This window comes from Ptychodera flava, chromosome 5, assembly GCF_041260155.1.
Source record: "Ptychodera flava strain L36383 chromosome 5, AS_Pfla_20210202, whole genome shotgun sequence".
Classification (NCBI taxonomy): Eukaryota; Metazoa; Hemichordata; class Enteropneusta; family Ptychoderidae; genus Ptychodera; species Ptychodera flava.
In genome coordinates, this window is record NC_091932.1 from 33,321,272 (window position 1) to 33,343,533 (window position 22,262).

The 22,262-nt window shown below is 35.0% G+C and overlaps 1 protein-coding gene across 20 annotated transcripts in view; it reads right to left on the minus strand.

Moving 5' to 3' along the window:
* LOC139133557 (dystrobrevin beta-like) overlaps positions 1-22,262 on the minus strand; it is a 119,981-nt gene that overhangs the window by 27,093 nt on the left and 70,626 nt on the right. For 19 of the 20 annotated variants that reach the window (XM_070700275.1, XM_070700271.1, XM_070700266.1 and 16 more), the window contains exons 2-4: positions 7,544-7,642; positions 4,144-4,224; positions 1,384-1,597 (exon numbers count right to left, since the gene is read on the minus strand). In XM_070700275.1, coding sequence (XP_070556376.1) covers positions 1,384-1,597; positions 4,144-4,224; positions 7,544-7,642 — 394 coding nt within the window. The other variant, XM_070700285.1, reaches the window with a different exon arrangement.

Below are 22,262 nucleotides of genomic sequence, written 5' to 3' on the forward strand. Positions count from 1 at the left end.
GAAGAATGAAAATGGGGGAGGGGGGTCACTCTGCAAAGTTTGGCACTGGAGAAATAAATTACTTGACATTAACCAATATTTTAAACTGAACATGGCCACCATCCCTTGTTAAACTCTATGGGGAAAATAAAATTCTTTGATTTTGGAAATACATAGAGGGTGAAAATTTGTCTTTCTCCAAGAGCTTTAAAAAAGAGCCCCCACAGTTGGTAGATCAGAAAAAAATTGTAAAAAAATTCAAGTCTGATTATCAAAGTAAACGTGTTCTCAATGGTTTAGTCAAGGTGACTAAGCTGAGAGAGCGACCATAGCTCGGAAGAACTCCCTGGCTTTGTGTATGTGCAAGGTTATAAAGCACAGCTCAGTTTACGAGATAATAGTACATCTATGTATGTACCAGTATCAAGATCAACCGATTATTTGACAAATGAAAAACTGTACAAGAGTCATATTTACAATACATCCCATACATATACCAACACCCATTAAAGCCCCATTAGCCCCATTAACGTTTGATGTACTTTCCATTATTCTGTTTTCTTTGTGGAAAAAAGTTTCTTATCCTACTGTCTGAATCATGTCTAGTGTTCACCTTTTCAAAACAACCTACATATGCCTAATGCAATGTTGTTGTTGACATTTGAATTTTAGTCCAGAATAGAATTGGATAATGCATGTTATGTGTTGTGTTGGCAATGCACACTTTGTGGATAAGAATGAAAAAAAGTTGTGAAGTTACTGAAAAGAAATTCAAAATACCGTCAAAATTTAAAGCTGTTTTCCTTTTCACACAAAGTGCACTGCAGACAAGAGTTCAGAAACTTTGACAGCAGCGTTTTCTCCAGGTTTCTCTCTCAAAGGGGAATGTAATCCCTCCTTGAAAATTTTAGATGGGATTTATAAAGGGGGACTATATTAAATCATGCAAATTCAGATTTTTTTCCACGGTATTCACAGATAAAGGTTACTGCAAATATAAACTTAGCATAGGGTTGATAGTCTTCCAGCTGTATCACATCTTTCTGCAGATAAGAGCTTACTGTGGGTATACACCGTGGATTACATCAACTGTATCGTATGATGGTACATCATAGACAGTAATCATGAAGTGGATTGCCACTATAAATACTCTGAGTAAATCATAATGTCAAACTTCATTGCAGAAAGGTGACATGTCACATGTTTGTGATTATTTGTAGGGGGATTTTGATTAGATACAGGGATATGTACAATCGCATGCCCTGGAGAAAACACTGAGACATCGAGGGCCAGTCCATTCATCCATTCATCCACAGTCCTAAAACCTCAGTGACAACACAAGGACACACCAACAGTACCTATCATATGCCAATGACAAGAAATTCAGCAGCAATGTGACATTACCTATCATATGCCAATGACAAGAAATTCAGCAGCAAATTTATTGACTGGTCTACGTTGATTTGGTGCGTCGTTGGCAGTCGCTTGTTGAGCTGATAAAAGATACTGGCGACTATTGCCTCCACTTTGGCCGCAGGAAGTTCAGTAGAGTGTTCCATTGTGTTCAAGCCATTCTCTCTGTACGACTCGATGATGTTCCATATATCAACCAAATGTACTGAATGAAGAAAAAAGACATATTTCACATTCAATACACACTTATATTCACTCACAGAAGCTGTGGCTGTGTATTTCTTTTTGTTATTACAAATATTTGTGTTCCTGAATTTAGGGTTTGTTCGACAGACTCAGTAAAATTTGCCTGTTTTTTCATTCCAAATTGCTCAGAATGTATTCAAATATTCAGCATCCAGCTTGTTAACACAGCCTGCATTTATAAGGGCTAGCCGGTTAATAAAACACACAAATGTCACAGGAAACTAATTGTGTTTATGAAAGGGAGAGAGTTCAGCTCTGGTTTGACTGTCAGGCAAAAATTTGCAAAAATTATTTGCCATAGTTATGCCATGGAAACCATGTGTGTGATAATTAGTCATTGTGCAGATTTTGCCTTAAGATTTTCATTGCTAAAAACCTAAAACTTTCAACAACTCCGCAAATTATTGCATCTAGGGCCAATTCAAATTGTGATACTTTGTCAGTTTTTTATGCTCAAAAGGTAAAACGCAACGAGTTTTGCTTTCAATGCATGTGTTCTGATTACTAATGGTAACTAACACGCATCACATATTATTGTTGAAATGAGAAATTACGTCAGTGGTCAAGACTTTTGACATCATACATGTATTTATAGACTTTCTACCTTAAGAATCATAAAGAATGTGCAAATACTGAACAATTCATCATATCGTAGCAACTACACTTAAATATTTGGTTTATGAATGTCTGAAATAATACTTGGTAAATAATAAAAGGTTACAGCTATTGTCCTGTAAATACTGATCTTTACATTAAGAAATATTTGCACAATGGTGAATCTTCCATCTTGAATCTAATCAATATGAGTGTCTTTTACAGTAAATTTTTACTCTGTAATATTTATCAGGAATAAAATCCTTACATAATCAGAGCTTGTATTATTTGCTTTAAATAATATTAGAATTCGAAGTTTAACTTGTTCGCCCCCACCCCTATTCCTTGTAAACTGGTCAACAATCATTGATAATAATGGGTTTGGGCCAAACCATGGTGGTGAAAGAGTTGATATTACTATAGCGTGACCCATTCATCACCAAATTTTGGAACAGCCCTGTTGATTTCTATTGAGAAGCTGGACCTTCATACTGGGAAGGGGGAGGTGGGGGTTGTGAAAATTTCTTTTCAGGAGCACATGTTAATAAAGCGACACTTTACATATTTTTCTTGTAGGAGATTCATCGTTTCTCACAAAGTACTCTCTCTCTGTCCTCAGCATGTTTTGAAGCAGTTTCTAAGATCAAACACAATCTCTATGATACCATCTTATCAAAAGCTTACAAGTAAGACGATAGACAGCAATGGAGGCTACAGTTGGTTTCCATCAGGATTGGCTATTGAACACGCAAAGGTTATCATAACACAATCACATCCAATGACTTGATTGAGTTAGCAGCGGCGGTTTTGCTTTTCTCTGTTTTCTTTCACAAACACATGACTCACGACGGGAGAGACGTCACACTCTGCGTAATGTGACTCATCTCTGTAAGTAACGGAATGTATTGATGTCTGAGAGGGATCACATGACCTCTAAATAACCTCCATCTGTACGCCCAATGAAATCACTGTGGAAGTTGTCTCTCCATGCAGTGTGCCATAATCAAAGCAGTCTGGGATTAACAACAGCGAAGAGTAATCTCGGAGATGTTTTGATGTTCAGTTTAATTCCACTATAGTAGGCAGACATCAAAAATTATTTTTAAAAAATCAAATTTCTCACAGCAAATTGGTGTGGAGATGAGGAACCATGGCTGGGAGTTTTTGCAAAAAAATATTACCATAAAAATCCAAAAATCACACAAAAATGTTGCCTGGTAATGATTTTGCCCTTTTTTTAACTTTATTCCAGTGGCAGTGAACTTCACTGTACTTGTAAAGAGAAAACTTTACTCAGAGTCTTTTACTCTTACTTCGTGGTAAAATTTAATAATTATTACTTTTCCATTCTTGAAATATTCACATTTTAATTTGTTGAAAGAATTCACTGCAGGCATAATAAGTGTGACTAATGAGACAATTATTGTGCACAAAACTGTGCATCAGACGAGAAAATTGTTTGGCTACCTCCATTCCCCCTCCATTCAACCTGCCCACCCCCAATTCCCTGTAAACAAGTCCAAAATCACCATTGATAGCAATGGGTCTGGGGCGAACCATGATGGAGAAAAGGTTAAAACAATAAGAGGGCCAATCAAAATCCCATCACGCAACCAGGGCTATACTATAAATTAAGAAATTACTTGCCCGATGGCCACACTCTGTGTAATGACGATAAATGATACATGTATTATTCAAAATTCCAAGTTTTCTCATTAAGCTTTTCTTGATAAAGCGTATATAGACAAAAGGTCACGCAATATATAAAATATTCAAAATATGTAATATGCATTATAAAATTGTGTGTTACGATTCCTTCAAGCTATGGTACATGTATTTACCTCTTATAAATAATGGACGTGTTATGTGCATTTGCATATATTTATATCAAGTATGGCTGTAAATACTTACAATTGCATTTCTTTTGAATGAAACGGAGCTTACAACTTGTTCTGTATGTACCAAATCTGATAACATCAAAATTTTGATTTCCTGAGGGGAAAAAAACAGACAGAAAGAAATTATTTTAATTTTATTTTATTGATAGATAAAACTGTTGAATATCATTATCTCATGGAGGATGGGTGAGCAACCAGTTGTGGTATTTGTGACATGAATATACAGTAGTTTGGGAAGACAGTGGCTGAGGTGTCCGTGTACGCACCTGTAAGATGTAAAACCCCCCATCCTGCAACCATTTTGGTTCAACCCTATTGTTTCAAGCAGGTGATTAGAACAGAACACAGGAATCCAAGGGTGAATGGCTGGCACACTTTGAAAGTATACATCTTCATCTGTAGCCATGGATTGATGTTCAATCGTAAAGATTTTGGAATTTGGAACTTACTGGTGCTTATAACAGACAGCAGGCATCAGCTTGTATTAACTAAGATTGAAAATTTTGAAAAGTTTGCTTGAAATTGAAGTAGCATAATAATTCCTATTTTAGACAATGTGTTATGCAATCAGTTTCAATCAAAATATTAGTATTTCACATCAAAAATGTAAACAGAGAGAGTTTAGACTGATTTTGTACAATTATTATAATGTAACCTACTAGATATGAATCAAAGGAATATATGATAAGATTTGCCTTGGGGTACATGGTATTGTAAAATGTTATTTTTTCTAAAGGAATTACGATAAACTCATATACATGTGTTGCATTCACAGGTGGTCTGTTGTAGACAGGACACCCCTACACTTATGACTGGTCAACATGTATGTGGCTACCGGTATATCAGAAATAGGCTTATTGTTACAGCTTGGATATTGTAAGTCTTGAAACGACTAAAGGTTATATACATTGTAGATTTACAATTTCTAATTTTTATACAACAAAGGATTTTTCACAACTTTCACCGTTGATACCACATCATACATGTAGATCAATAGTAAGGTTGGGACAATATACATCAATACTAGTGAAAGTGTACAAGGATTTCATGATTATTGAAACAAAGGAAAGGCTGGTTTAAGTAGTTCACACCTTGAAATTGGAACACTTAAACTTTTGCTCGTATTTTCGACCATCCTCTTTCAAAATCAAGAATGAAAATGCACATTTTGGTACTAGAGAAAAAAATTACTCCATAGGGCCAAAGTCCCTGAAGCTACTATAGACATGGATACAAAATTAAGTATTTCCTAACTGTATGAAATTATCTCACTAAGGTCATCCTAGGGACCTGTAAACCAAATATTAAAGCTGTCTGACCAGCGTTTTTGAAAAACAAGCGACTCACAGTTGACAGAGCTCTGCTGTGTTATGTAGAGAATAACCTTTTGTGACACATGTATTGATGAAGAAGGTGGATATCTTTGATAGCTCAATTCAGGATGGCCTGATCAAAAATAGAAAAAAAATTCCATAAACATACAGATTTGCATATTTCATCAAAATTTGAACAAATCAAAGTTGGGTTATCCCTGGGGACCTGTATACCATATAACAAAGCTATCTAACCAGTGGTTATGAGAAGAAAAAGATTTTTTACCAAAAACACCGTTTTTGGTGTTAATTTGCATATTTTCAACAATATCAAAAATTAATAAAAAGAGTTTCTGAAAATCATATATTTTATCCACACAACAAATATCTAATCAGTAAGTACTGCAGTTATCAAGATATTTGAGTGGACGGACGCCTCACAAACGGACATACATACATACACATACATACATACATACATACATACATACATACATACATACATACATACATACATACATACATACTCGATAGTGCACGCCGGACAGATACCCATCCCAATTGCTTCTATAGACTATATTAGTCTATAGTAGCTAATAAACGAGAGTTGATTACATTCTAAGTAAACAAGACTTGCTTAAATCAAGATTTTCATCATAAAAAAACAGCATATCTGTCAGGTTATAAAGAATCTTAAGCTGGTTATCTTTTTATCAGTATTTTCATCCTATTAACCAAGCACATTTGAACTTTCAAATTAACATTGTAAGTAAGTTCTGTTGAATAAGTTGAGACTGTACCGGTACGTACTCAGAGAAAGCACACTGAAGAGACAAATGTTTGAAACTTAAGAAGTTCAAGGTCATCAAAAGCATCATGTAACACTTTCATTGCACTGTTTACACAGATTGCATAATTGCTATAAATAGCACATGAGGAATCTTGCAGCCCAGCTTTACCATAAAAACCCTATCACTTTGACCACTCTTTTAATTGACCACTCTATTTTTTTCCTCAAAAAGTATTTTATTTTATCCTTACCAAGTCAACCATAAATGGAAATTAGAACTTTCTCTATCTCTATTTATTTGACCACCCTATCATGACAAACTATTTTGAGCAATTTCTTTTAGATAACATACAGGGCACAATAAATGACGGTTCAGAATATGTCAAAGTTGGGATTCAGGAAAGTTGCCTTTACATGCTTTAATCCTCCAAGATGGTAAGCATTTCACTATGAACTGTCAAAAAAAGTTGAACTTTCTGATAATTCTACACTAAAATTATTTTGGCTTTGATGATTTCCTAATTAATTGAATTATTTAAAATCATATTAATTATTTTTTTCTGGGTGAATTGATAGGGTTTATACAGTACAAGAATTACATACAATGTAAGTCAAATTTTGATCAAAAATGACAAAAAAATTCCTTAAAAATAGAGATTTGCATATTTCATCACAATTTGAACAAATCTAAGTTGGGTTGTCCCTAGGGACCTGTATACCAAATAACAAAGCTGTCTGCCCAGCGGTTATGAAGAAGAAGATTTTTACCAAAAACGCCCTTTTTTGGCATTAATTTGCCTATTTTCAACAATATCAAAAAATTAAAAAAAAAAGTTTCTCAAAATCATATTTTTCATCTACACAACAAATATCAAATCAGTAAGTACTGCGGTTCTCAAGATATTTGAGTGGACGGACGCCTCACAAACGGACAACATACATACATACATACATACATACATACATACAGACTGACGACGGACGCCGGACGGATACCCATCCCAATAGCTTCTATAGACTATAGTCTATAGTAGCTAAAAATTACTCAATATTTACCAATATTTGAAATTCAAAATGGCCGCCATCCCTGTGCTATCTCCAAGGGGTAAAATAAAATTGCCAATTTTCACAATACTAAGCGGGTGAAAACTTTATTTACTTAATAAGCTTCAAAATGAGCGTGCACTGGTCAGAAGAATATTGTGAAAGTTTGAGGGTTCAAATATCTGTCCGCAAGATGCATTCTACCTTAAGATGAAATATAAAAAAATTTCCAATCAGAAAGATGGCAATGGGCAGGTAAAACTTACTCATTTCTGTGATGAGTTGCCGTCTTTCATCACTGACCCTTTGAGGCGAACTTTGACCTGGCCTTGACTGGCCATTTTCATCCATTGCTGTCAGATGACCTGTATTAAAAAGACGAGAATATCACAGTCACATATCCATCAGTGTGAAACAGCCAATGTGGCTCTGTACGGTGAGAAAGAGAACAAATCAAACGAAAACATGATTCTGAATACATATGCCTGCAATTGAAAACACATATGGTTAAAAGTTCTTGTTCACTTTTACAGTTGTGCTGTATACAAAGTGAAGAATGTTAAATGGTTGAAATTTTGTTAACCCTGTGTATGATAAAGATGGGAGGGGGCTGTATTGATTCCAATATGTAGTAACAACACAAGATGTGCCACAGATTCCAGTACATTCCCTGTATTAAAGTACACTGACTTGTATCCATGTGACAGATTTTCACAGGCCAGATTGGCAACAATGTGGCTATTAGACATGCCTATGTGTACGTTTGCACTGCGGAACACAAAAAATTTACCCTAAAATTTACAATGCCAAAATTGCTACTAGTTAGGTACAGAGCAATAGAAATTTTCAAAATATTCAGACCTATAAGAATGGACGGTTTGCTTTCATCTTTACCTGTTTTCCTGCCAGCAGTAAGTTTGTGATATCTTCATAGAACACTCGGTAACATTAAGAGTCAGCGACAAGACTCCGTAATTATTTTATAGGCTGGAACTGCCCCTCCAGATATTGCAATGAGAGACATAAAATTTGACACTGCTGTGAACTGTATGAGACTGCAGTTGCTATGCGTACCATTGAGTGTAAACTTTTTAGAATATGAGTAAATAACAGATAAATGCAAATTGCTGAAGGCTTAGACTGAGCTGGACAAAATTTGCCGCGGGTTTTCAGAAAATAGACACTGGAAAATTATTTCTTCAAACTCAGGTGGCTTTAGGCAAGAAGCATTTCATGTGTTAGGCATTGAAAATTGTACATTCTGCAAAATTGTGTATCATGCAGCTCGTGTTGGTCTATCAGCCAGTACTGGCAGACACATTTACCTGCTGGACTATAAATATGAATGTGTAACACATGTACATGCATATATCATTGACAACGAGCCTAACACATTGTATGTATTTTGACACATGTATGTTCAAGTATACTGGTAGACTGTGTCCACGATAGTCAGACTATCTGATGTACAAGTATGTACCGGTATGTCACTATTGTCAGTATTTTTGTATTCTTCTGTAAACCCACATAGTGGTATTTTTATGTGTTACACATATCGATTCTATTTTGATAATGTACTTTTAAAGTACATTATTTAATGTCTGTTTATAGTGTATTACACTATAAACAGACATTTAAGTGACATTTCATGAAAAACAGCCCATGATTAGACCTTTCCAACAGCTTAGGAACACATCATTTGACTGAAGCTATGATCAAGTCGGCTTGAAATTGTTATACCAGTACTATTACTGGTAACATTGTTGAATTCAATGATCTTGACCATGCTGCCAAATGCCTGATTGACAGTACGCCTGTCAAAGTCAAGCATTTGTTAAAGGTATACAGTCACCTGTAATCTAAATATGCCCATACAGTATATGGTCAAAGGGGAGCTCCTTGGTATTCAAAATGCCCATGTGAGGGCGCTGTTTTTAAAAAGCGGCCACCCACTTAAAATCTGTGATTGGTTAGATTTTCTCTTTCCATGGTAGCTGTGGCAAAATTGGAACAGATGACAGTATACCTTTAAGTTCATTATCAATAATTCCATGTGTACACATGTGGCTCATATCAATATGTCTAACCAGGCTGTGGGATTTGGAATCATCTTTCCACAGCAAGAAATTTACTAGGACCTGGTTCACATTCGAGGGAACTAGCAAATCATACTTTTGAATCGATCGGTGTTATTGATGTCTTGTGTATTGTTGACAATACAGGCATAATTGGACACAAATTGGCAAGTTAACCTGATTGTAAATATATGTAGAAAGGATTCATGGCTGGGCCACTGTCATTAGCTACAAAAAATACATGCCCTTGTTAAAATTTTACCTCTTTTTTTTATGAATCTTGGGTACAGAAATTGCCCATTTAATGAATACACGCTGTAGCATAAAAAAGGCACTGGGTACAGTATGTAATATTGGTAACGGTACTTTTCATGTATCAGGGAGATATTGTAAGTCTTGAAACGACTGAAGGTTATATCCTGTACATTGTAGATTTCTTCAATCTGAAGAAATCATTGAAGGCAGATAGCAGAGAGGAAGTTGTTCTTCTTCACTGTAAGTAAATTTAACTTTGACCCTGCCTTTGTCAGCCGGCATATGACCGTCCAAGCTTTCAAGTAGCGGCAGATTTCAATGACAGCCACACTTCAACTAATGGAGTATCTGCTTTGTCATGGAAAGATATTGGATTAAACCTTGGTGTCTCAATCTTGTTTTCCCCGGCTCTACAAAACAGTGCAACTAATGCATTACCCTGGTCAGTAACCATGGTAACATGACAGAGTGGGAGATAACGATGCATTCTCACGCGCTGTGTCCAAATGCAAGTAGATAAGATGTCGCAAAGATCCATGGCTTCCGAGAAAAACGTGACATAGGGGTTCCCTTTTTTTTTGCTTGAGTAAATTACCCAGGAAATGTATTTTCCCGAAGTTGCATGTGGGAGTTGGCATACACTAATTTACAAGAGGTATGCTTTTCAGACAAAATATCAAGAACATCACATCGCTGCAATGTGGTAAAAAAGCCCTGGCAACTACAACTTGCCATTTACACAGAGTGACAATACCTCCCTTCAGTGTTTCGAATTTAAGCCAGTTTGCAACCTGACTCTTAATTTGATCCAGCAAATTTGCATGATGTGAGCTGATATTACATGTACCTGTCGGTCATTTTGATGGACAGAAATCAATTAAACAGTGGGTAGCTGACATTAAGTATGTACTTGAACGTCACTAGCTACACTGTACATGTTAAACTAGCATTGATATTATCTGAATTCCTCCAGTTCCACTTTCCTTGCATATCACACAATCATTTGCATTTGAACTAATTCCTTCATTTTCTTGACATTTCACCATGTTTATCTTCATCCAATTGAATTTTCATGATCCCCAAGTTTGTTATCAGTTATAATTACTTACCAAATCACTGAATGATCACTTAGTACATCAAACTAAAATCTATTTGCTTTGCCCTTCAAAAAATGAGAAAGGGTTTCGCAAGCTTAAATACATTTCTAAATCAAGATGGTGTACAATGCTTTGTAAACTTTTTGTATTGAAGCACAGACACTCCTTGTCTGTGATTGAAGGGCCAAAGGCATTATATACTGAATGAGTAAATCAAATCTTTGGTTTAATGACACTGTATATGGATTTCACATTTACTTATTAACCAAACATTCAAAGTAAAAACGTCACAAAACAGGTGACCTCCATCCTTACATATACTGTAGTTTTGGTTCAAGAGAGAATAAAATTCTGTTTGGTATAGACATGATGTTTAAAACTCACTTTTAAGTCTGATTACCAAGTCCTTTTATAGATATTGTATACAAGCGACCTAGCGGCCGATATACCGGTAGCTCCGCTGTGTTTATGTAGAGAATAACTATTTTTGACACATGTTGATGAAGAAGGTGGAAATCTTTGATAGCTCAATGCAGTGGCCAGAAAAAAGTGGCTAAAATAGCTGCAAAAATACACAATAGAAGATTTCATTGTACTTTGAATATATCACATTGGATCATCCCCAAGAACATGTCAACCAAAGCTATCTGATGAGTAGTTTTTTGGAGAATAAAATTTTCTGACCAAAATGGCAACAATTGCCCCCAAAAATAAAATTTGCAGATTTCATCATAATTTCAAAAGATCAAATTTAGTTCATCTATAGAAACCTGTATACCAAATTTCAAAGCTGTTGAACAGTACTTTTTGAGAAACACATTTTTTAACCAAAAATGGAAAAAATTGACCCAAAAATTCAAAATTTCAGATTTCATCATAATTTCAATAAATATTATTTAGTTCATCTATAGAAACCTCTATACCAAATTTCAAAGCTATCAGATGAGTAGTTTTGGAAATACACATTTTTTGACCAAAATTGGCAAAAATTGCCCCAAAAATACAAAATTACAGATTTCATCAGAAATTCAATATATATTACTTAGCTCATCTGTAGAAACCTGTATACCAAATTTCAAAGCTATCAGACCAGTACTTTTTGAGAAACACATTTTTTGACCAAAAGTGGCAAAAATTGCCCAAAATTACAAAATTGCAGATTTCATCATAATTTCAATAAATATCATTTAGTTCATCTGTAGGAACCTGTATACCAAGTTTCAAAGCTATCAGATGAGTACTTTTGGAAATACACATTTTTTGACCAAAAATGGCAAAAATTGCCCCAAAAATACAAAATTACAGATTTCATCAGAAATTGTATATATATTACTTAGTTCATCTATAGAAACCTGTATGCCAAATCTCAAACTATCAGACCAGTACTTTTTGAGAAATACATTTTTTGACCAAAAATCACAAAAATTGCCTTAAAAATGCAATTTGCATATTTCTGCACAATTTGAACAAATCTGAAATAGATCATCCCTAGGGACATATGTACCAAATATCAAAGCTATCTGACCGGTAGTTTTGAAGGAGAAGATTTTTTAAAGGTTTTTTAACCAAAATGAAAAAAATTGCCTTAAAAACAAATATGCAAATTTCACCACAATTTAAACAAATCTGTCTGAAGTCACCCTAAGTAAACTGCATATCAAATTTCAAAGCAATCAGACAAGCGGTTTCAGAGAAGAAGATTTTTTTACCAAAAACACCAAAAAATGCCCCAAAAATACAAATATGCAAATTTCACTACGATTTGAACAAACTTAAGTGAGGTCACCCCAAGTGAGCTGAATATAAAATTCAAAGCAATTGGACTTGCGGTTTCAGAGGAGAAGGCAATTGTTGACGGACGACAACGACGGACGACGACGACGACGGACGATGACGGACGACGACGGAAAATCAACCTATTTGATAAGCTCCGCGTCGCTGACAGCGGAGCTAATAAAGATGTGAATGATTTTTCTTGTTATTACAAAATTACAATATCATGAAAAATTGGTAGAAAGAGACAGGTTATAAACTATACAACACTGTAACTCTACTGACTGTCACTCTCTATTCTTGTAACCCATTTAGCACTATGGTTTGGTCCAGTATCATTGTTTTTTAGGGAGAAAGGACTTTTGCATTTGGAAAGAGGGGGTGCAAAAGGGTGGAGACATTTGAAATCATATGATGTCAGAAATAGGTAGAAAGAGAAAATGACAAGCTTCTCCATTATCTTGCTACTGGTAGATTTATATTCTTACTTTCTTTAATGAGGACAAGAATCTTGACAATAGTTTTACTGTGTTCCTGGTTTTCTTGGGGAAGACAACTTGAGGATTTTGAAATAAACTGGAGGCAAAACTCTGAACGACAAAGATTAAAATTTAACACCACACTTCCTCCCCGTGTTTTCTGAAGAGAGTGTCGGAATGTCTTCTGGCATATACATTAATTGCATTTGGTAGTTACTTCGGAAGCTGATTCCTGCTTTGGAAATCAGGTCATATTTGTACAACTGGTACAGAAATTTGGCAAGATATGTGCTCACTTTTTTAAAAGAGCTGCTGTCACTTTTGAATTTTAAAACTAGCGGTTCATGTATCATTCTTTCATGCTTGTTGCTTTATCGTCTTGCAATTTGTCCATTGTATTACATGATTTGTTCATAATTTTTTTGTAAAGTTTTAGTATGTAAACATCAGGTTTTACCTAAGATTTATGGATTTCATATCTATACATCAGCTTCATATAATTAGCTGTGCCAATAAAAATCAAATTATTTGAGTACATTTGTGCATGTACAGAAACAGCTGTGTGTTTGTCTTACACATGAACTAGACACCGAAATCAAAATGGCCGCTTTGTTTAGATGGCTTGGATGAGCTAATCACTCTGTGCATAGTAAAGTGTGATAAGAGGGCACTCAAGTTATTTGGAATTATCATGTCATAATAATTGCCTTTAACTGTGAATCATGGCCGTGGGCAAGATTACAATGTGTCTGAGTACTTTCGCATTAGCCTCAAGGACAAATACAGTATTCCCATGAAGCTAATCGGAACTGAATCTGAATATTTACGAGGCCTATTTCCTCATGTTTCTGGGCACAAGCTACTTTCTGTTTTAAATTCACAAAATTAAGGTCAGTTTTGGGCTTTTGTAAAATTGCTCATGCCACTAAAATATTCATATTATCATGATGCATTCACAAACAAACATGTATGCGTATGGTTTTATTGGAGAGTATTTACACTGGTGACTGTGCTGACTTTATCTATCGCAATGCTACATTAATTTTTAAGATGAATCATTAATTGTTCTCAGCATGTTCTTTCAACTATGAGTAAGTGTCTCCATTAGAAATTTTGCACATGTTAATTTCCATTGGGAAATAAGACACTTTTGATGGCAAATTACTGTTTATCTATGAGGATAATGGCAAATATCTGAAACATCCCCAAAAACTGTTCGGCAGAGGCCAAGTAATTTATGCTACTCTCAGAAGATGCAAATACCACTGATGAACTGAAAGGGATAGAATCCCGATAGAATAGTGTCTTTTGAAAACATGCTCATGTCAAAAATATTGCTTTTTCCTAATAAAGTACAGAGGACATTCCACTAGGCGGGCATTTATGTATTTCAAAAAATATTACTCTAACACATTTATATGAAGATATTCCAGAGCTGATTCTACATTCTTTGAGATACATATATAATAACAAATAAAGCTATTAAAAAAGTACACCTCTGAATGCTGCAGAAATCTAAAGGAACGTAATGACAATTAGAAATCCTTATGCCTGCCATTCGATCAGTTGTTGTCTACAAGCATAACTGGATTCTACTTGAAATTCTAATAGTAAACAGTGTGCTGTACTATAATGAGTTCAAATACAAAAGAATTCTCTAAGTATGGTAGTCAACAACACTACCACGTCTTGCAGTTGCTGATAAAAGTATAGATTTCTACCATGATATCATCAGGAAATTCTGTGAAAGCATAAAATGTACTGGTACTATGTTAAAATATTTGAATTTTGCTATAGATACTGTATGCACATTTTTGCCCTCTAACTAGGAAAATTCACAACTCTTTGACTAAAGAATTTCTGGAAATTTCTTTATATAAGCCTAAAATCTGTATATACATCTCATAAATTTTTCTTGCATCTAGTTGAAAATACATGAGTCAGTGGTGAAATAATTTAGCTTTGCAGGCATATTGCTATGCGCATTGTTGCAGACTGCAAACTGAAACAATTATTACATGTATAGCTACAGAAAGAATCTTCAAGGAAAGGATAAAAACAGATATGTTTATCTACAACATGTAATCCTTGTACTTGTGAAAGGTAATTTTGGTGCGCCAAGTTTAATGTACACTTTATATCAAATTACACACTCTGATGCAAAAACTGGCATCTCATTGTTTCTCCATCTCTACAAAAGATTACAAAATATCACATGATTTTCCTGAAACATCTCGTCTTAAGAGATAAGCTATCTACTTTGCCGAATATATGGCCCTGCAATTTAAGTGTTCTGTCTGTCCTTCTACTAAAACTAAACTTTGCATCAGCAATGAGATACGACAAACACTATCAAGTAAAACTCAACCAGTGGAAACCCATCATGTTTTTGCCTTACCATTTTACAGCAAGAAACAGATCACGACTTTGCTTGTTTTTACAACTTTACCTTTGGAAACCTGTCCAAGCTTTTACTTCTTTTGACCAGTTTTTGTATTTCAGGGTTTTTTTGTAAAAGCTGGGAATATTGACAGTGCTTGTTAATGTCATAAAGGTGTACCAGTATACATGAAGTTCTCAATTACGAGTAATTGTTGGTAGTGTTTTGGAAACTGAAACAATTTCTTGATTCAAGGCAACATGTAAATTTTTTTACATCTTCAACCATTTTTCCAATATATTTCCTGAGAGTTATTTACGCAGATACCCTCCGCAATTTTTTAAATGCTATGTACAAACACTCATTCTGTTGTCAATCTTGAAGAAATAAGATTACACAGCTTACGATTATTGTAAGACTGGGTAATAACACATCTCAAACTTCAAGATAGAAGCATTATTTCTCAAAATATTATATGTGTAGATATAATACACTAATATGAATGAAGAATAAACAAATCCTTCGCCTTACATTGTACCAATTGTTGTCTTTATGCTTGAGGTAGTGGGCAGGATGTTCAATATCAATAATGCAGGGATTTAAAATTTCTTTAATCAGATATTGTGGGTGCATTTGGATTATCCAGATGTATCCAATGATTAAAACTGATGGCTTCTGGTAACATGACCTTTCAGAGCAGAAAATCACCAGAGAAACTAGAAGCATGAATAGGTACATGTATGAGGGATCAACGCAAAAGCACAGCTCAGAAAAGACTGATCATGCAGATGTCACAATGTATGTGTGTACATATACCTTACTGGACAGGACCGCACCACAATAATATGACTCGCTCATTTTTTCACATGCATGTAGTTGTTTTTGTACAGATCATATGCATCAAGCTTCATACACGTACACATGAAGGTTAAGATAGGATGCGTCAAGAAAGTGAAAGACTTAACATTTTTGATCAAACTTTCCTCAATGAAACTTTCAACCATCCTATTGCCAGATCAAGAAGAAAAATCAGGGTCACATTGCCAAATTTGGTACTACAGAAACAAATTACCAACATTTACCGATAAGTTGAAATTCATAATGACTGCTGTCCCTGCGTTAACTCTATGGGGAGAAACAAAATTTTCGATTTTTGAAAAAACTTAGCGGAAATGTTTCTTTCTCAAGGAGCTTTAATTTGAGCCCCCACAAGTGGTAGACCACAAAAGTACTGCAAACTTTTTTGATAGTCTGAATATCTCTCCCTGAGGTACATTGTACCTTAAATTGAAATATGTTGGGAAAGAGTGCTGTTCAAATTCTCCTGTGAACACAGCAATGTCTGCACCAAGTTAAAATACATGTAAATAATCATCTTACAACCATTAAAGAAGGTCAGTAATACCAATAGACACTCAGTGTGACAGTTTTCGGACAGGGTAGTGAATTTCGCCCAAAAGTTGTTTCGTAAATGACCAGCAGTACGAAATCTTATTACAATACCTTTCAAAACTTTATTGTCGTTATCCTCAAACTCAGTTGACACAACGGGAGTGGTATTTCGGGGTCAAAGTTGCCAAAGTTTGACCCCATGTTGAGGGCGTAGTAATCGGACTGCAATCCCAGAAATCGGTCGTCGTGTTTGGAATGTGATTAGGAGCTAAGTATTGATAATTTGAAACTTCAAACCACCGATTTTTAATTTCGATGTGTTTAGAAAACTGTATATAAGAATGATGATAATTAGTTATGCTTAATCCATGGACGACTAAACTATATTTCAACGTGTACAGCGCTTAGATATCGGACACGGGCTGTTTCTGTGTGTGTTGCTTTCGGCACCTTGTATCGTACGGTGTGGCTAACTTCGCTAAGTTTGTTCAGTGAGTATTACTTATAATTGTTTCCATTGCATATTTTGTTTGTATTAGTATCGCACAGGCATTATATAATAAAAATACCTAGTATATTTCATCATATGAATTATTACCTGATTCACTAGTCAGTTTTAACGGTAAGCAAAAAACTTACTACGTTTACACAATTATGCTAAATATTGTCTGTCCGAAAACTTGTACACTTCATACGTTCATCAAATGTACTTTTTTTTCTCGAAACAACTGCGCAGTTTTCGTTAAAACTACATGCCATCGTAGCGAACAATGGAAAGAATATTTTCAAAATCATTATTCTCCCCATATTCAAAATTCAATGCTAAATCAGGACTTTAGTCAAAATTTCAGTTACTTTGACCTGACGGCAGTATGTTGACAGTATCACTGACGTGGTGTCAGACGACAATTTGTGACCACCGCTCGTAGCGAACTCAATAGCTTCTACCAAAAAACTATCGAAAGCGGGACAACAGTGTCACCTGACTTAATATGAGGTCACATGACCTGTAAAATGCTATCGATACGGAGCGAAGTGAGTGTGGCTAACAGCATGTACTAAATGTCCGAAAACTGAGGTCTTCCGAAAACTGTCACACTGAGTGTACTGTTTTGAAAAAGTCCATGATGGTAGAGTAACTTACGCCAGCAACTGCAACAACAACCATTACAACCCAAACACAAAATTAATGTAACATGTTCACAATAATAACAGATAATAATAATAATAATAGTGTGTGTTTGTACATAAATGTAGTATGAAAAACCAAGAAAAATCTACCATTAAGGTAGAATGTGCCTGGGTGACAGATATTCAAAATCTCAAACTTTTACAATTCTTTTTGGATATACCAGTTGTGGGGGTTCATTTTAAAGCGCTTTGTGTAAGAAAACTTTTCACAAGCTTAGTTTTTCGAAATTCGAAAAATTTATTTTTCTGCATAGAGTTAACACGGGGTGGCAGCCATTTTGAATTTAAAATATAGGTAAATCTTGGATTATTTGTTTCTCTAGTACCAAAATTTGCAATGTAATCTTTACAATCTTATTCAGAATGAAATGCCATGTACGGTATAACATTCAGCGACATCCGTAGTAGTTGTCCTGTAATTTCATCCAGGCCATCAAATTGATTGTAAGGATTTACAATGATCAAACAGCATGAATTTTTATTCTTGATTTCGAAAGAGAATGGTTGAAAGATTCTTTGAGGAAAGTTTGAGCAAAAATTGAAGTCTTTCACTTTTGAGGTGCATACTACCTTAAAGAAATTTTACCAAGACATTTATATCAAAAGCTGGTTGGTTTATTCCAGTTGGATATACCGGTAGCCTTTGCATTTTAGAAATGAACTACAGCTGACTGAGCTGTCACTTATCATTCTATTTCATGTCGTCTTGACTGACATTTAAAAATGTAAACTGTGCCAGCATATTTGCCGAGGGGAAAACATTTTCAGAATCTAAAGAAGGGAAATTGATAGTCGGATTTACAATGATCAAACAGCATGAAACTGCATCCCATTACACTGTCCATATGTCATAAAGATCAAGTGTATGTTTTACAAGGCAATTGATACCATGTTGGCCGGAGGCATCCATCAATTTGATGGCCTGGATGAAATTACAGGACAACTACTACGGATGTAGCTGAATGTTATACCGTACATGGCATTTCATTCTGAATAAGATTGTAAAGACTACAATTTTACCTCAGGTGCTCACATTTACTGATTGTGAATGTAGTTACACTGTTATTATTATTGGTCAACAGATATGGTAAACTTACTGACATGTATAAAACACTGATATAAAATACAGCATCATTTGGAACAGCAGTTACTGCCAAACTTTAAATGTCACAGTGTCAATATACTTTAATTTTGATTTTTCTGTGTATTTAAGTTTAATTGGAGTTCATTGTAGGTCTAGCCTGAAATTCAAATAGCTATTTAGACATAAAATGGCAAAAAACCACCGCTGGCAGTGCAATGACATACAGTTACCATCAATACACTCTTGAAAGTTCCAATAAAGACTGATTTTTTTAATCATTGAGTTCAGTATTCTGTATTGCATTGATTTGTGTATATGAATTAAGTGTGTAACAAATAATTTATGGAAAGGTATCAAGAGGCCGCCATGTATGAAACAATTTTCAAAGAGTCAAAAGGTCATTGGCGACAAACAGAACAACTGCTATTGGCTACAGATTTAACCAAACGTGCATCAGGTATTGGCAATTCAATTAGTGGTAACATGATATTTACACTGTGTACTCGATAGGGAAACTAAAGCACCACAGTAGCAGCACTTATTATTCTTATTCAATAAAATATCTGACTACACATATACCGGTATGGTATAAGCAATGAAAGATCACATCTACAAATACCTCTTATATGATTCCAGTATTTACGTGTACAAACTTATACAGTTAAATTTATTCCTGTTATATCTGAATTTGAAAGCTAATACGAAAATACAGTCTTAACTTACGAATGTGTATTTTGTTATTTCATATATCCGGTTATGAATCCGTGTTTTCTTTCTAAACACATATTGATTAAAATTTGAATGGCAGATTTTATTTCAGTCTGTTTGAATTAAAAGATAACTCTAAAGCGTTTGTAACTGAGAAACGTAAAAGTAAAACGCAATTTTCCATTTCATTAATGGCAAATCTGCTATTGCTTTTTTAATTAAAATTTGCAATCTGATCCTAACTTTTTGTCTACTAATTAATTGATAGTTTTGCTTCAGTTTTTCTTTAAATGAAAAACTGCAAATTTCAATGGAAAATTCACACTTGTCTCTATATTCAAGTTATAATATAGAATACAGATCTTCTCTTGTCTCAATTTTTTCTTGTGACACAAAATGTTCCAATATGCACTGTTCACAGTAATACATGTAAACACTTTTGTTTTGTATACTGACACTATGAGATTGTTGAATATTTGGGTTATGAATATGTGTACATGAAAGCTGAGAATCAAAAACTGAGCATGTGAAGAGTCAAATATTATCCAATTATCATGACATGCACAACAGAGCATTGTCTAACCTGGTGTTACTGTAATTAAGCACCTTTGTTCTACTCTGCTATTGATTGTGAAGTGTAAAACTTGATCAATTAATTGGAAATGAACACGGACAAAGCTATGCCTTATTAATGTTGCCATATTTCTATCACTTTTCAATGAGTTCCTAGTATCTTCTCAATTTTCCATGTCTGACACTGGATCAAAATCCGTGGTGCCTTTTGACCAGTAAATTTGTTGGAAGAAACTTTCTACTGGCAACTAGCACCTTGTACTGAGTTTACTCTTTTGCAAATACTGTCCATATACCCTTGCAGAAAACTATTTCATGCAACTTTTTATCTCCAGTGGTTTCTGTGATTTTCACATAGTGTGTGACTAATATAGATTTCTAAAAAATTGAGTTTCTGTCTTAATAGTTTAGTCCGGCAACAATATCACTGTTTGTTTGCTATATCAAAGGATTTGTACATACATGTACAAACTGAATGATCCCTCACATATTTACCTTTTGACAACCCCATGCCCTTTCCCTGCTCACTTCTGATAAATTACTATTATTTTCATCAGGGTGGATGAACCTATACTACAAGTAAATATGGGGTGAAGGGTTAAAATTTGAAGTGGGATATCACATGTGTTTCAGTGAGGACACTCTACCCTACATATTGAGTTGAAAGCAAGTAATTATGCTGTATGCTTGATAAATGATTCATGGTATTAACAGCTTTATATTTCACTGTAAGGCATTGCCATGATCCAAATTCAACTCTTGGGACCATGAAAGCAGAATAGGTGTGAGCTCAAAATAACTGGGAAAAGCATCTTATGACTTAACTTTCCAACAAAGTTTACAAGAAGACATGTACAGTTTCTGCAATGTCAGCAAATCATTTGGCTTGTTCTGGAAATTTGGATGAATGATTTATGTTGAGGATTTAACTTATATACGTGCATTTTTCATCCACATGTCATCAAAGATTGATTTCTTCAATCCAGACAGATAATCCTCTTGTTGCTGACAACACAGCAAAGAGTGACAGGATGAAACGTTTCTCACACAATTTCCGATGTGTTCTGTGACAGCTGATGTCAACAACATCTTATCCAGTGTGTGTTTTTGGGAAAAAATGGTATGATTCCCCCCTCCCCCAGCAATTTCCAGATATATTCAAGAAACTCTAACATCGGTAGGATGAAAACTAACTTGAAATACAATTAACCCTTTCACCACCATGGTATGACCCAAACCCATTGTTATCAATAGTGAGTATGGACCTGTTTACAGGGAATTGGGGTGAACAGGTTAAAGGATTGAAATTTCACAGAATTTCTACATTTACGAATTTAGAAATTTAAAATGTCTGAGAACATGTGAAAAAAGCTACAATAGCCAGCATAAGTAATAATTCTTCCAAGTGTGTCTTCCAAAGAAAAATTGCTGAGCTCAAGAACAGCTGGAAGTTTTGTGTGTCAAGTACATGTCACGTGTTTTCCATGAAGTTTTTCCATGGAACAAATACAGAAATGTAGTGTGGGGGCAAGAGGGCATGCAGGGCTGGTATTAAACCAAAAGTCGATAAACTCTCAATCGGATTTGAATTCACAATGTACATCACAGTCACCCTCAAATGAGTGGTTCAATAACTGAGGTAAGTTGTTCCAATTTTCTGACTGCAACCCCTTAGTCGGGGGACGCTTTGTGGGTCTCTGAAAGTCAAGGGACTATAGATTATCCAAAGACCATTCTCTCTTCCCCGTGTTTTCAACAACAGTGAGCTGGTACAACCACAATGTGAAGAAGAAGGAGCCACTTCAGAAGCATTACAGCCTAGTGGGTATTAAAGGTACCAGACACAATATAGGAGGATGGTACATGTAAGTCCACGAACTTTCTACGGCTAGCGTAGCAGACTACCTATCAGAGGATGGTGAGTTTGAGACTCTAGCATGTTGGTGTGACCATGAGCAAGGCATATTGTATTCCTGAT